At 35.7% G+C, this 17,296-nt stretch overlaps 1 protein-coding gene across 1 annotated transcript; it reads right to left on the bottom strand.

Annotated features, from left to right (window-relative positions):
* Window positions 1-7,801: 7,801 nt before the first annotated feature.
* Window positions 7,802-8,620, bottom strand: LOC125490195. The gene has a single exon (XM_048628662.1). It carries the CDS (start codon window positions 8,618-8,620, stop codon window positions 7,802-7,804), a length of 819 nt encoding a protein of 272 aa, XP_048484619.1.
* Between the last annotated feature and the right edge of the window lie 8,676 nt (window positions 8,621-17,296).

A 17,296-nucleotide genomic window follows, 5' to 3' on the forward strand; every position in this document is an offset into this window, starting at 1 on the left:
AACCAATTTACCCAGAGTATCCACGTAACTGTGTCTAAGTTGACTTAACCTGGAAAAGCAATTAATTCAGATTCGATGCTGCTTTTGGAGGTTATTTTCAGGAGGTGAATATTGGATTTAGATTTCCGGTTCTCAAAATAAGTTGAAACTGAAATGATTTATTTAGATTCTTTAATTTCACAATTTGTACAATAAATAGTGCATTAGAATGTCTATCCGTACCGTAGACAATAAAAGGGTACAATACGTACCCACTTTATAAGATGGATTTTCGTATTTTGCCATATAACACAGGCGCTGCGACCAGTGACAGGAGGCTGCGTCTCCAGTAAGGAAACTGTGTAAGGAAACTGTTCATCATTTTAGTATGCAGATGCCGAGTGTTGACAGCTTTTCGCTCACTCTACCCAATTTGCACCGAACAGATTTCCTACTGGGAGAACCGTGTACTAAGTAAGATAATAATATACTGAAAGGTGATTACGAAGAAAATGGAGGTGGGGAAGATACCTTAAGTAGTTCTCGGAAGCAATGCATTTACTCGTACAGAGATGAGCTCGATGCACGCAAATCTCATCCTTACATACATAATTTACTGTGAAAACCGTGTGCATTCATGCATTTGTACACCTTGTTTACTTTTGCAAACTAAAGAACGATTTACACTTCAATAAGTAAACTGGCTATTGCAAATTGCAAACAAAACTTAGTATTATTATGCTTTGCATCACTTCGAAACAGCACTTTTCGTGAAATTATTTATAATCGGGATGGGATTTGAAACCCAGCTGGGGCATGTATTTAGTCTATCTATCTATCTAGTGCTAGCGGTAATACCCACTTAGGTTTAATTTAATTTCACGATTTATTACTCATCTTTCAATAACGATTCTATAGATTGAATAGAACATAATACTTAAACAAAGTATACCCTACAGTTTGTCCCCGATGCGTAAAATATTACTTAGTGTTTGTAAAAGACTAATATTGAATTAATGGAGTTTATGTAAAAGTAAAATTTCTACCGAAAGCTTTAATCGTAATTTCAACAATATCAAAATTATTCTCAAAGAATATAGAGGTAAAATGTTCTATTAAAAAGTAAAAACCAATTTCGAGCTGACGTAACTTTGAGAGAGCTTTAAATTGTCCTACCGTAGAGCTTTTGTATAGAGCTTACCTAAACTCGGATCAAGGCGGCATTTTTCTTCACAATCAAACTGTCGTCAATGGATTCCGTGGTCTTTACCGCTGCGGGACTGGTCTGCTAAACAACTTTCACGCAGTTCTTTCTGGGTACTTACTGCTACTTAAATTTATTTTTGCTATCAAAATTGTCTGCATTAGTTGTTGAAGACCAAAACAGAACGATTGCTTGTGTTTAAATTTATATTACGGCAGCGTAGATTTGTATTTTGTCTCGGTTCTATGCTGGATCTATTTTTACGACAAAAAAATTAAAGGCTGAAATATACTCTGGCTTTGTCTCGATAACAAATTAGTAGAATGGTTCCCACTCGGTATCAAAACTAGCTTAGCCATACGTCGGGGTGGGGTAGGCCGCTTATGTAAATAAGTAGGTAGCATAAACTGTACCAAGCTTTTGTATTGTCTGAATTTGTACGAATATAGTAATTTTTGAATTCTGGTAAAATTGGAATTGAAGTTCCCAGATTTAGTAAATACTATGTAAGTATCTGCCTGTTTATTCATTTAAAAAAATCCAAACAAATCAAATAAAAGCAAGTAATATATGTATGTCGGCAGCGGCGGCGCTACTATGGGATCGGATTGCAAGCGCCACTTGAGATACTGGGCGGAGTCTATTTATTTATTTATTATAAAAACACAATAATGGTGCTACGGTCGCCTGTGGGAGCCACATCACTCTTTGTTAGAGGCCGGTCCAGGGTGGAGTTGTCACCTAGAAACTGTCCGCGTTCTTAGTGATCCTAAATAGTAGAGCTAAGTCCTTGAGAGCTGATTACTGTGCGTTTGTGGCCTTATAATCGATATTGACAATTGTCATTTATATGAACATTATTCGAACTCTTTATTTTACCAACACTTTATCCACGCCAAGAAGACGAACTGTTACTTAACAATGCAGAATGATAACGATGCAACTGAGGAGCTGTCTCCGTTATCAGAAGTGGGATACGGTGTTGGTACAAGATCGGTGTTGGTGCAAGAACAGTGCAATAGTGAAAATGTAGAAAAAGACCGATGGCGTGACATGATGGAGAAGCAAAATTCTAACATGGGTGCTCTTAGTGCTCTACAGTCACCAAACACAGGAATGAGCATAGATTTACCTGAATTCGACCCTGATAAGAAGGATACGGACGCGAGATCGTGGTGCACAACTGCAGATTTGTGTTTGTCTGGGACGACTCTACGCGGCGGACAGCTAGTGTCGTTACTGAGCAAGGTGCTACGAGGTGCAGCTTCTACGTGGTTATCACAGATTGCATACCAAGATATGACGTGGGACGAGTTTAAGACATCATTCATCGCAAGATTTGTGGAAAATGAGACATTAGCTGGATCACTTATACATTTTCACAGTCAAAAACCTAAGGACAAAGAAACTCTAGCTGCATACGCCAGTCGATTGCTAACAACAGTAACTAACACTTGGAAAGACACAAATAAAGATCAGATTGCCGTGGCATTAGTACTGGCCCATGTATCCCAATTCGATCGTCGAATACAGCGAATGGCATTTACGACAAATATTACTTCGAGGAATCAACTACAACAAGAGCTGAGCGCGTTCACACACTTAAAGCGCACGGGATACGACTCAAGTGCTTTGGGTTCAACATCAAATGTACCTGATACAAAACATCTAAAAATAGAACTACAATGCTGTAACTGTGGCATATTGGGACACAAAAGAAGTGAATGCCGAAACATGCCATGGGGAAATAGAACAAGATCGAATACGTCAACATCAAGCCAAGCAGCCCAGCAGATGTCAACAAACACCATGTTATGTTTCAAATGTGGGAAGCCAGGACACATGGAGGCACGGTGCTCCAGCAGCAACAGCGGCGGCCACGCGGGCAGCGGCGGGCGAGCCGGCGGCGGCGTGAGACCGACATGTAAAGGGGTTATATACATTCTGTGTAAAAAGTATCGGGACTGGATCAATAAAACACAAAATGTTTGTTATTCATCCAAATTTATTTTATCACCTTATACTTTGAGTATGCTCCTTCTGAAACGATACATATATGTCAACGAATTATCAAATCATCACAACATTTTTTTAAACGCTGTTTCCAACTCTGGAAACAGCGTTTAAAAAAATGCTTTTCCAGTTCCGATACTTTTTACACAGAGTAGTATATATCAATGAATAAATAAATATGTAAGGTTCTGTGTTTATTTAACACAGAAACATGTATTAGAGTTTAAATGTAGTGGACGATAAGTCTCTCTTAAATGAATGTGCACTGCAAGAAACCTTTGGTGCAGACTGAACTTTCAGTCAGCTTCAAGTTTTCTAAAGTAGCAATAAAATTTAAGGGTTTTCGTACCTATTCCTGTTTCACTAGTTTAAATGTCCCGGTAATACTACTTAGTACTAGTTTAAATACCCGGTAATAAACGATTTGACTGCTTAATCTAAACTGTATTGTCTGAATGGCAAAAGTCTCCGGGTGTAAAAGGTTTATTGCAGGAACAGCTGTTTATGAAATACGGACTGTCATAAAGTTTTATGTCATTTTGTTTAGAGTATAGTTGTTTCTGTTTACATCTGTGTAGTTACATATTTATGTTTCGTAGTAAATGCTAGATTTAATATAAACGTAGTGGCTGTAACTGGTGAGTTCTCTCATTTATGTAAATCGTACAAATATCTTGTTTCATGTAAGGTAAACCATTAAAGGTTAAGATTTCAGATTACATAGATACATTACCAATAAACTAATAAGTAAGTAACTAATAGGTAATCTACATAACGTAAATGCTGATGATAATGATCTTGATACTAATATAATATTTATGATTGACAGGAAATGTAAAAAATGGCATCATTTATTGAATAAATGAGAATTTTATAGGCTTGCTCAAGTGCATCTCAGAAAAAAATAAGACCTGTACTAGACATGAGCTGCACAAACACACTATAAGAAACGAAACAATCAATTCTCCATTCAGTTAAACACATATAACCGCACAGCAATACGACTACAATAACAGGCGCACCACGGCAGAACGACGACAGTTCACGTCATGGAGCGAAGTTTTAATCGACAAAGTTTATAGGAACCGATCCCAGTTGTGGTTGACGGCGTGTCAATAGATGCAGCACTGCAGCGCTGCGGCGCTGCGCCCACGAGCGCTCGATGTTCACCGTGTTTATCTAGTCTGTGGCTAATAGTGAGGCAACTGGCTGGAAAAGCCAACAACCACGATTTGAATTTGGAATGGTGATTAACTATTTGCGTGTGACTTTTGAGGTAATTATTTAGACCGCATTAAATGAAGTACCGTTACCAAACCTATTCGTTTTGTTAATCAATAAATACAAATATAGGTAATAAATTTAATATTTATTCAAATTATAGATAGAAGGATATAATATATGTAAACAGTTTTATGATATTATTATTATTATTATTATTTTTTTTTTTTTTTTTATTATTTGGTCTACAAAACTGAACATAATCTACGCAATGTAACTTTAAACAATTAAAAGAACTTAAGATTATATTCTACTAGTTGCAGACACAGCTTGCGTTTCTTAAAATACTTAATAATTTAGGTGGCACATGCTAGCCAAATTACATTAATATTAGGGTTAATCTTGATTACTAGGGAATATGATTATTATTATATTTACAAAATTTTCTTCAGACTACTTTTAAGTGAGGTAATAGAACTACAGAATATATCTATTTCGTCTCTGATGTAGTTAGTGGAGGAGCACATACGATATATAGGTGAGTGTAGACCAAGATTGGACTTCGACTGAGGTAGGCTGAATGTTTTGCGGTTTTGAAGGCGGCTGTTTGAGCGAGGAATAGAGAAATTTACTCTCTGTAGTAATTCAGGACAATTAATATGCCCGTGAATTATTTTAAAAAGAAAGCATATGTCCAATAACTTTCGACGAGTATTTAGAGGCGACATTTTGTAGTACCGAAGACGATCAGAGTAAGAGTCTAATGTTCTACACTTCTGGTCAGAGTAAGCGAGATGGTAGAGAAATCTTTTCTGGACTCTTTCGATTCTATCAATATGAACCTGATAGCTTGGGTTCCAGACAGTACTGCAATATTCTAGGATTCCGCGAACAAGAGTATTATAGATGACGACAGTGACGGAAGGCTGCTTTAAAGATTTCATTTGTCTGTTAATGAAGCCGGAGAGTTTTGAAGTTTTATTTATAATATTATCTATATGGTGACGGAAACTGAGAGAGCTATCGATAATAATACCTAGGTCACGTATGCTGTTGACTTCCTTAAGACTTGTGTGGTTGATGCTGTAATTAGCTGGCATTGAGTGTTTTTTCCTTGTGAATTTTATGTGAAGACATTTCTCAGCGTTTAATGACATGCAGTTATCTGTGCACCACTTGTAAATATTATTTAGATCATTTTGGATTAATTCACAGTCCTGAATGTCACTAACGATACGATATAATTTCAAATCATCTGCAAAGAATTTAAATTCAGATTTAATAATATTTGATAAGTCATTAATGAAAATCAGAAAGAAAAGTGGACCAAGGTGAGACCCCTGTGGAACTCCAGATGGTACTGGTTTTTCCACAGATCTGAATCCTTTTATGTAGACAAGCTGCGAACGATTGCTCAAGTAAGATTCACACCATCGCAATAAGGATCCGTGAATACCCATTCCTTCAATCTTCCTCAATAAAAGGCTGTGGTTTACCAGATCAAACGCCTTACTAAAATCAGTATAGATAGCGTGTACCTCATTCTGTTTGTCTAATGCATCAGAGAGATATGAAACATAGCTAACTAAGTTGGATGCAGTCGACTTCTTTGGTAAGAACCCGTGTTGGTTTTCATCTATTTGGTTTTTAACGTGGTTTAGAATGTATTTTTGGACTAGTGATTCAAGCACTTTGCCACAAACAGATAGGTTGGAAATGGGTCTATAGTAGGCAATATTGTTATAATCACCTGATTTGTGTATAGGAGTTAAATAGGCCAGTTTCCATTTGGTAGGATAAAAACTTGTCTTGAGTGAGAGTTGAAATATTTTAGTAAGAGGTTTTACTAAATTACAGGCACATTTTTTTAGAAAAAAGGGTGGTAATTGATCTGGACCTGGGGCTTTATCACTATCTAATGCTTTCAGTTTTTTTAATACTTCTTCTTCCGTTATTGTGAAATTATCTAAGGCTAGATTATTAGTTACAACGTTGTCACCAATTAATTGTGTGGTACTTCCACTTATACTATAATTACTGTAGACTGACTGGAAATGTAATGAAAAAAGATCGCATATATCCTGACCTCCTTTAGCCATTATACCATTTAACGTCATTTCATTAGGTAGTGAGTTACTTTTGCGCTTTAGGTCGTTAACATATTTCCAGAACTTTTTTGGGTGTTGCTTTAGGTGATCCGCAGCGTTTTTTTTAAAGTTAGTGTAACATTCTCTGATCAATTCATCACATCGGTCTCTTAGCATGTCAAAAGTCAATTTGTCTCTAAGGTTATTGAATTTTTTGTACTTGCTGTGGTACTTTTTTTTCTCTTTGATACATTTCAAAAGTGCAGGACTGTACCAGACTGGATACTTTTCATTTCGTGGTTTTCTCAGAGGCGTATGTTTCGAAATTATTGGCATCAAAGTTGCATAAAATACATCCACAGCTAGGTCAACATTAGAAATATTTCCCAGCTTTCCATTCCAGTCAATTGATGACAACACTTCATTCACTGCCTCATAATTAGTCAAGAAGAAATTCAGCGAGGGTATATTATTCGGTTTAATAATAGATTCTGACATTTTAACAAAGTTAACCTCGATAGCGGGGTGATGGTCATCTGGTGGTACTGCAGAGTTAGTGTCTTCTATAGGTGTAATAGAGATATTCAAGGGGAAATTTGAGCAGACTAAATCAAGGATTTTTCCGTTCTTATTTTTAACGTAGTTATATTGGTGAAAATTATTGTATGACATATTATCTATACACATATTTTCAATTGAGTTTGATGAACAGGAGGGATACATAGCATTTGTGTTTGTGTCTGGCACCCATTCAGTGTTAGTTAGGTTGAAATCTCCAATAAGCAAAGTAATTGACGAATTGGGTACTTTATTATGCAATATATTGGTAAGATTGTTTAGAAATACCCATATTTTAGAGGAGAAGGAGCATAAACAGCACAGATATTTAGCATAGTTCTACCTATTTTAATTGTAATCCACAAGTCCTCACATTCGGATTCCCATTTAGTCCTCCGTAACACCTCATAATCCTTACTTATCGCAACCACTACACCACCTCCATCCCTTTTGTCCTTGTTTGATACGGTTGTACAACGATCGCGTCTGAAAATATTGTACCGATTGTCTAATATCTCACCATCAAATACCGTAGCATTCAGCCATGATTCAGTAATAATAATAATATCAAACTCATTACGCAAGCAGTACAAATAAAAATCTTCTGTTTTGGTTCTGAGACCTCTAACATTTTGATAATAAAGTTTGAGAGTGAATTTAATATATCAGTGTATAACTATTGAGCTTATAAGTATATAAATTCTAAAACTACTTCATTTTAGTTGGCAATATAATAATTTTAAAGAGAGTCCAAACAGTTCAAGTCTTTAATTAGCTTTACTGGCGATTTTATGTCTTTGCGCATGAAAATACGTCCATTCTTGATCCATACAAACTCGTATTTTTTGTCTTTGGCAGTGATTCTGGCTGCAGCATGCAGTTTTTTGTTGAGAACAGATAGGTGTTCTACGACATAAATGGGATTCTTATCACCAGCAATCCCCAGATGAGATGTGTTCAGTTTCTCCTTCTCGTGTTTCTTATTGTAGATTTTGCTTGCAGCGATAAAGTTGTCTCTTATGTGTGGGCTTCCGAGCTTAACAACAATGTTACGAGGCCGCTTGCTTTCCGTATTCAATTTAGCTACTCTGTGAAAGTCTTTGATATCTCCTTCCTGTAGTTCAAAGGACACTGTTTTTGCAAGTTGCTTCACAACAGTTAAGATATTCTCGTTTTTGTATTCTGGCACACATTGGATTTCGAGATTGCAATCTCTAGTCTTCTGATCCATTAGGGCCAATGCACTTGTCACTTCCGATAGTTGAGCATGTAGTGCAGAGTTTTCCTTGATTAATTTAGACATAGTTGTTTTATTTTCCTCGTTTATCTTTATTTGGTCATCGTGACTATCAGATAGGAACTTCATAGATGTAATTATACCATCCATTTCTTCACGTATCTTGGAAAAAGTCACTTTGACATTATTTATATCATGCTGAATACTTGTCAAAGTAGTATTGTACGTCTCCAGGTGCAATTGCTGTTTTTCGAATTTATTATTCATCTCGATGCGAAGACTCCGCAATTCCGCCAGTATGGAATCCTGCTGCTGGGACATCGAAGATGTGTTAAGCGATGTTGAGCTTTCTAATAGAGCGGCACCTTTTGGAGGGACTGAGGTGCACTCAGGGCATAACCACTTTGAGCGTGGTGAAGCAGCTTCGTTAAAATTAACACATTCTTGATGAAAATATCGTGAGCAGTTAGTTCCCGTACATTGTACTCTTTTCTGGGTCACCAAAATCTTTTTTGGGCATAATGAACAGTGCATCATTTTTTTATCCGCGGACATAATTTTTCAACACAAGAAAAAAAATAAAAAAGATGAAAGTTGCTTCTCCCAGGATCGAACCACGGCTCACTTAGTCAGTGGGTTAGCAGACCAGTTGCCGAGACGACTACACCACAGTGCAGATGTTGTACGTGGTGAAAATTTACGTTATGTGAATACGTTGTGTGAGTTTCTTGAGTATGAATAGCTGTTGACGAGTTTAATATATTTTGTTCGTCCACCCGCAAGTTACACTTCACTTATCACTGTTTATTGTTTTCAATGTTTTTAGTCGATTTCGATAGTTTACGCAGTAGAATCATTTACTACGGCTTCACTCGACACACACGCTCAGTAAGTTGATAAAAATTAGCACTAAACTGATATGTTTACTATTTTTAATTTGAAATTATCTTGGAGAGGTAAACAAACTAGACTGCTTGCAGTGGTACCAACCGAAGATATATATATATATTATCTCAGTTAATCTCTCTCTCTCTTATTCAGTTAAAACCTTCCGTTGGAAAGACAGTAAATATAGTGTGTGAACTGTATTTAAATATTGTCGTTCCGTACATAAATCGCCATTACATTCGACGCGGGGCAGAAAACGTTCAATAGCGTAATGCAATGCACTGAATCAAGATTTATTTTAACCATTTTTCATTTGAGCGGTTTGCCCTGCTGTTTGCATTGTGTAGTAGTTTATGCTACGGACGTGGGTCAACTGGGCACTATTGTTAAGGTTTATAAATGATAAATAGGCCAGGCATATTTTTTAGAACTTCAATTTGTATGTTGGATTCTGTTAATAATATACGAGTAATGTCAACCTGCTTATTTAAAGTTTGCATATCAAAAGACTATCAAACTAAACTGCGATACGTTCTTGTAAATTAGGCGTTAAATTATCGCGAACTAGATATTATTTTCTGCTAAAAGGTATGTTAGAAGTAGAAGACTGACGTTAGTTCTTGGTTTAACGTAAATTTAATAGAACAAAGTATAACAGTAATATAATAGCCTTAACAATTCGCAATAAGAATCGTACATCATGTCCCACATACATGTATTGTGAGAGGAGTTCTCCTACAAAATGTTGTGTGGCTGCGTGTTTGTGCGCCAATATCGAGTTTTCTATAGAAATTGGATCCGATTATACGATGAAAGGATTCAGCCAGTGTTCGGATCTGCTGCTTATTGAAAATTGTTCGATGTACGTTCAGAATTATGATATCAAGAGCTAATAATAGAGCGCCCTTGTGTAAAGGTCGAATTCTTCTGTTTTTAAAAGCATCCAAACCTAAAAAAATGAAGCTTGTTTTATTAAATATTTTCGAACACAAACACATTTTTATGAGAACGTAGAATATTTTTTGGAGTAATATAAAGTTAAATAATGAGAAAGGGTAAAATAATACGAAGAAGAGTAAAAGACTTGCATTTTAAGAAATGAGTCTTTCCACAAGTCAGTTACCAATTTCATTCTCGGAGCGCTTCAATTGGAGTAGTAAACCGCTTTGCATTGCAAAGAAGCGCAATTGCTCTTACAAAATATTCAGTATTCACTATAACTTTGCCCCTTATAGATTGAGTTGGTGTCTTAGGGTCGTGACTGAAAAGATTATCTATATAATAGAGTGTAGTAGCAGTATAGTAGTAATACATGTAGTAAGTATTATTATGCTCATGACTGTAATCCCCGAAGTGGTGGTCAGAGGTGACCCGCAATGGAGTCACCCGCTTTTCGTTGTACTTTCATACTCACAACTTACGTGATAGGTCTCGCATTGCCGTTTTGTAATGCACTTGGGGAACACCATCTGGATGTATGCACAGTATTTCCTCACGATATTTTCCGTCACCGTAATACCACATGAAAACTCGGCCTCTCGATTAAGTGTCGAGCTCTTATCTATTACACCACCACGACACTAGGTATGAAGTATAATTTTAATATTTTTTTTAATGGAATTTCTCAGGAGGAAAAAAATCACCTAAAAAAAGCCGACAACAAATGGCGCCAATTTCTTTAAACACTGAAACTTCTGTCGTTCTTTATTATTGCCATTATATAGGTTCTGCAAGACGATATTACTTCAATATTATTAGCGAATAATAATTGATTAGTAACAATATATCCACAAGTAAGATTTAAATATCAATCTTTTCCAGAGTCAATGTTGTGCTTTTTTGTGTAGTTTGCGGAACCTTTAACTCTTCCATCACAGTCAGTCGATGCCCCGGAGACAACGCAGAGGATTTATCGTTAACATCGTCATGGCATCGATAGGTATTGATGTCCTCCGCCTCAGCCGAGGGCCGAGAATCCTCGCGACTCGACGGCGATCACTATTTCTTTTCTTTTTGCCGCATTTTTTACTGTATTATCACAAGAAACTTAATTCATTATATAACAAGTGTTTTAAAGTAAATTGACAGATTTATTAGTCGTTTGGCAGCGCTAAAAATCTGTTAAATACCATCTAAGTTTTTGTGGTAAGAACATAGTGTCTATGTTGTGCTACGATCGCTACGGCAGGTAATGCTACGAGTCATGATAATTTGATTGTTTTGATTATGGATCATTTCTACGATGTGGCAGATATGGCCCCGACAATGTCTGTCCGAGTAGGTGAGGAATAATTGGTACGGATTCGAAAGTTACTGGTGTAAGTTACTAGCAGAAAATTGCTACGAGTGCCTACGACAATGGACAACATTTCAAAAAACTAAAGCTGCTATAAATCGAAAACCATTTCGAGATTTAGCTCTAAAGGCCACAAAAAAAATGTTTTTGTATTTTTTGGATGTATCATTTTCGAGAAAATCATAAAATAGTAAAAAAGTGCTGATGACGTCATGCATCAGGTGCGATGCATTTTGATGATCAAAGCCTATACATTTAAAAACAAAGTAACTGTCACTTTCATTTTTGATTGACGTTGACGTTTTATCGTGACGTTGTTGTTTATTTGGGTCATTTTCATTAATTCTGTTCTGACACTTTCTGACTATTTTTTTTATTTATTATTAAGAGATGACCTCTATATAATATGTCCCAGAGCATGCCACCGCCTACACAGCTGAAAAAATGCTTCTGCTTATTTTTTTACATGATAAGTACCTCCTTTCCATCATTAGAAATATCAAGGTCATTTGATAATGACCCATTTGTTGGTTGGCATGTAAACAAAGTTTAAATGTCACTTGTCAGTGTCATTTATGTTTTTTTAGAGACTCAGGCAATAGACAAAAATAAAAATTGAGCCTAATATGTGACGTCACTTCCGGTTTTAAAATAATTAACTTTAAAGTTAAAAATAACATGCAAAAATTTATGTATATACAAAATAAAAAAATACGGGTCCACTAATTTTCTATAAACTTTCCGAATAACTAATAAAAATATAGGGTAAAGAAAATGAAATGTTGTCCATTACTGCTTCGAAACGCTACGAAATGCTACGACAGTCGCTACGACTGGCTGTAGCTATCTATGTACGATAGTTAATGCTACGTGTAACTATTAGTAAATCGTCAGCTATGGCTTCTACTGGTAAAAAAACATATTATACAGAAACATTATTTTCAAGCAGTGAACTTCCGTAAAATGTTTATATTATTTATATTACTATTTGATGTCCCTCAAGCAGCACAATAAAGTAGTACTAAACTGGCCCCACACAGCGCCGCCGTGGGAACAAGTCGGCAAGCCGTATAGCGCCCGGCGGGGGGCGGGGGCGGTAATATTGTCGCACCCCATGCCGAGGGAAACTATATTTATAGTTACATTATTATAACATAAGTTTTTCTATGGAGAGAGCTATGTTTGGGGTTTCTCTGATGGATCGTATCAGAAATGAGGTTATCCGTCAGAGAACTAAGGTTACCGACATAGCTGTCAAAATATGCAAGCTGAAGTGGCAGTGGGCTGGTCATATCTGCTGAAGAACCGATAACTGTTGGGGTAGACGAGTTCTCGAGTGGAGACCACGAACAGGCAAACGCAGCGTTGGACGCCCTCCTACCCGCTGGACTGAGGACCTTAGGCGGGTAGCCGGTAGTGGTTGGATGAGGACGGCCGAGGACCGAGTGTTGTGGCACTCCTTGGTAGAGGCTTATGTCCAGCAGTGGATGATTATTGGCTGATAAAGTTTTTCTAAATATTATGCACATATACAGGATGGGATATTACCCGATCTTTAAGCATATTATAGGTTTTGTCACATTATATCGCCTAGTCTACAGTCTAGTGTGTCTTATGAAATGGCCTTAGAGTCAAAGAGTATGTTTTTTAAAAATGTATTTTTATAATAAAATATATTTCGTGGTCTCAGTCTTTCAAGTTCAAACCGACGATATATTATGAAAAAATCCCGCTTATTTAATTAAATTTGAGATGTATCGTTGTTTTCTCTCGGGTATCGTTTTAGGTTACTTTAGATGTTCGAGAAAACAATGTTGTAATTTAAATCCTTTTGTTTTAGGTTGAACATGGGGTAAGCGATACCTTCTCTTGTTAATTCACTTGAGACTAATAAATATCACAGCGGTCCAAAAAAAAATAAAATAATTTAGTATATATATCAGGTTTATCTACTAAAAAACCACGTCCAACTTTCAGTTGAGCAATAAAAACTGCAACATCAAACCCTGGATCACTCCGGGGCTTTTACGATGCATGAGACATAGGGATAGACTACATATGAAGGCTAAATCTAACCCAGATAACGCTGTCTTACAACTATCATACAAAAGGTACCGAAATTTTTGTAATAAAATACTTAAAAAAGTTAAAATCGAGTACGAAAAAAGTGAATTAGAAAAGGCGGGAAACAACAGCAAAAAAATCTGGAAGCACATTAAAAGTTTCACTTATTTGTCAAAACAACATGAATCTCCCTCAGCTCTATTACACCCCCAAGCACCCCATGTAGTATCGGCAAACAATGTAAACAACTTCTTTGCCAATATAGGAAAAAGACTAGCAGAAAAAATTGAAAAACTAACACCTGGTTCTAATACTTTCCCTACTGACAACGCCCCACTAAACTCATTTGTGTTAATAAATACTGACATGGAAGAGGTAGAAAAAATTATCATGAGTTTAAAAGACGATTGCGCAGTTGGTTGGGATAATATATCTAATAAAATCTTAAAGAAATTCAAACATATATTAATACCACCACTGACATATATTTTCCAACTATGTCTTTCCTGTGGAGTTTTTCCTAAATGTTTAAAAAAAGCAGTGGTTGTGCCCATTTATAAATCTGGTGATAAAACAGAGGTGACGAATTACCGACCCATTTCTCTTTTACCAGCTGTGTCTAAAATATTAGAAAAAATCATAAACAACAGATTAATGCAATTTCTAAACAAAAACTCTTTTTTATCTAGAACACAATTTGGTTTTAGGCCTAAGTTATCAGCGGCCGATGCTGTACATGAGTTAACTGACTACTTAGCTCAAAATCTGGATAAAGGTAATCAGACAATAGGGATATTCTTAGATCTTTCCAAAGCCTTCGATACAGTATCTATCCCGATTTTATTACATAAACTCGAAATGTTAGGTATAAGAGGTACCCAGCTGAAACTATTTGAAAATTATCTGACCGAGCGCACTCAGTGCGTGAAGATAGGCAATGTCGTCAGCTCTGATCAGGAAAATACCGGTTTTGGAGTTCCTCAAGGAAGTATTCTGGGCCCTACTTTATTTCTTATATATATAAACGATCTTTGCAACCTTAGACTAGAAAACGGCATTATTCTGTCGTACGCTGATGACACTGCTCTACTTTTTTCTGCTAACGCGGAAAACAAAAATCTAGTTTACGATTATGCACAAAGAGGTTTCAATATTGTTAACCGCTGGCTTCAGCATCACCTACTTACACTTAATGCCGAGAAAACAAACTTTATTGAATTTTTAAAACAAAAACCCAAATCACAATTAAAAATTCCAAACGTATACGCTCACTATTGTAAATCCCTGGGCTATCCCTGCACCTGTCCTACAATTACTAACACAAACAAAACTAAATATCTGGGTATTATCATCGACGAAACTCTATCATTCAAGCAACATATAGAAGCTCTAAGCAGCAGAGTTCGTAAATTAATATTTGTATTTAAAAAGCTTCGTTTTATATCAGATTCCAAAATTATCAGACAAGTCTACTTTGCGCTGTGCCAATCAGTATTAACATACTGTATCACTTCGTGGGGTGGCTCGGCTAAAACCTTATTATTGAGGATCGAAAGAGCTCAAAGAGCAGTTCTTAAAGTCTCAACATTTCGCCCTTTCCGTTATCCGACGAAACTTCTATATGAATCATGCAAAGTACTAACAGTCCGCCAGTTATTTATTTCAAGTACAGTTTTAAAACAGCACACGGCACTTCGATACAGCCCAGAATTAACAAACAAAAGGAGAGTAGATAAAGTTTGGACAATAAAAACAACCAAACATGCGTTAACATCTAGGTTTTACTTGTTCTTGGGACCAATCCTTTACAATAGGTTAAATGCTAAATTGGTCCTTTACCCGTTAACTTACACCAAGTGTAAGAACGTTCTCCAGAAATCTCTACAAGAGATGTCCTACGAAGATACAGAGAACTTATTAACTATTGTCAAGTGAGAATTGTTACCGTTTAATTTAACTTATTATTATTAATGTATAACTAAACAATACTTTTAACCTATATAATTACCTACACCTAACATAAATTGCCTTGTTTATAATAAATCTAACATAAAACATTTAGAAAGTAAGATAACTTAATATTTTCTGTTCTAAGATTATTTAATTTAGATTCTAAAATTGTTTAATTTAGAGCTTTTCTATCTGAAATACAGGAAAAACTCTGTTATTTCCTAGTTCAGATCAGCATTTTAAACTACCTTTAGCATTAAGAGTTGACCTATTATTGTAAATAACATTTAGCATTAAGTATTTTCTGAATAAATATTCTATTCTATTCATTCTATTCTATTCTAATACTTATAAGCTTAATAATAATTATTATAATAATATGAGCAGAGCTAACTATAGACTAACATAACACCGCACATAGTGTTAGATAATATTTTATTTAATTCATTACTTACTCTTTATTATTTTATAATTTCAGGTTTATTATTATGTTATCTACATAATTATTTCTTGAGTTATTTGGTTTGTATAATTTAAGGAAGTGCTGATGACGAATATGAGCATTTCCGGTTAATGGCTGTCAAACTGAATTTTTAAAAATGGAATAGAATGTACGGTAGGAATCAGTGTTGAGAATTTTTGTCTGTTGTCTTGTGAAAACGAAGAATAAAACAAAGTTAATCGTTAAAGTTATTCGTTAATCGTTAAGTTACACTAGTTAGAGTTAGAACTATTTTTTTGCTTATTCTATATGTCACTCAACAGTATGTAAGTAATCAACTTAAATATATAAATATATACCTACTTTAATGCGGAAAAAACTGCAACACCTCTCAAAGAGAATTGCTGACAAATTAATGATCTCTTGATAAACAATATAACCCATTTTTTTCCCAATTCTTCAACCGTTTTGAGTGATAAAACATCCGATACGTCACATTTTCATCACTAATTGAAAGTAGGGCTGTAATTCGCTGCGCACACACGAGAATTAAATACAATTTCAAATTTCCACTCCGACGCACTCGTGTTGTTGGAAACACAAACAGGCCATTAGCGAGTGTCGACAAGGCCCACATTCGCTTGTGTTTTAAACTAATTTTTGGTAGGTAGTTAATGAAAATTTCCACTGAATCGTATGTAACTTCCACCATTCGGCTAATTAATGGCCATGTTGATCTTTTCGGAACTCCCCGAACGCATGGACTGACTGAGCTATAGAGTGGGAGTGAGAGCGAGAATGAAAGAAAGAGACATTATTTTATAATGTTTTTGTTTCATATCGTCTTATGTACCCCGTGTATGTATGTATGTATGTATGTATTATTTGCGACGACACTGTGTCTGGTGGGGTGTGAAGCAACTGATTTATCTGTTTTGGATGTTGCGAACAAAACAATTAATAGGTACCTATATATTTTATTTATTTTATTTATCATAAAATATGGATTAGACACAATATAATATATTATTATTATATCTTGTGAAAGTTAAATAATAATCATTTGGAGGAACATGTCACTCACGCACGGCCATCCGACCCCAAGCTAGGCAGAGCCTGTAATATGGGTATCGGAAAGCTAATATCTCTACACAGATACATATCCTTTAAACATCATATTATATCGAACGTGAAATGCGTGCCCGTTATAACTTAATATATACTTAGATGAGTTATGTTTATGTATTAACTTATACCAATAATTATGATGAGGTACTTTAACTAACAGTATCTAATGATGTAAGTTAAAGGGAAATTCTGATAGGCTGCTTGTCCTATAATTATCATGGTTAATAGG

The sequence above is a fragment of the Plutella xylostella genome, chromosome 21 (assembly GCF_932276165.1).
Source record: "Plutella xylostella chromosome 21, ilPluXylo3.1, whole genome shotgun sequence".
NCBI lineage: Eukaryota > Metazoa > Arthropoda > Insecta > Lepidoptera > Plutellidae > Plutella > Plutella xylostella.

Bases quoted from the DNA above. Each gene is read 5' to 3' on its own strand.
- LOC125490195 (XM_048628662.1), bottom strand. From the start codon at position 8,620: ATGTCCCAGCAGCAGGATTCCATACTGGCGGAATTGCGGAGTCTTCGC.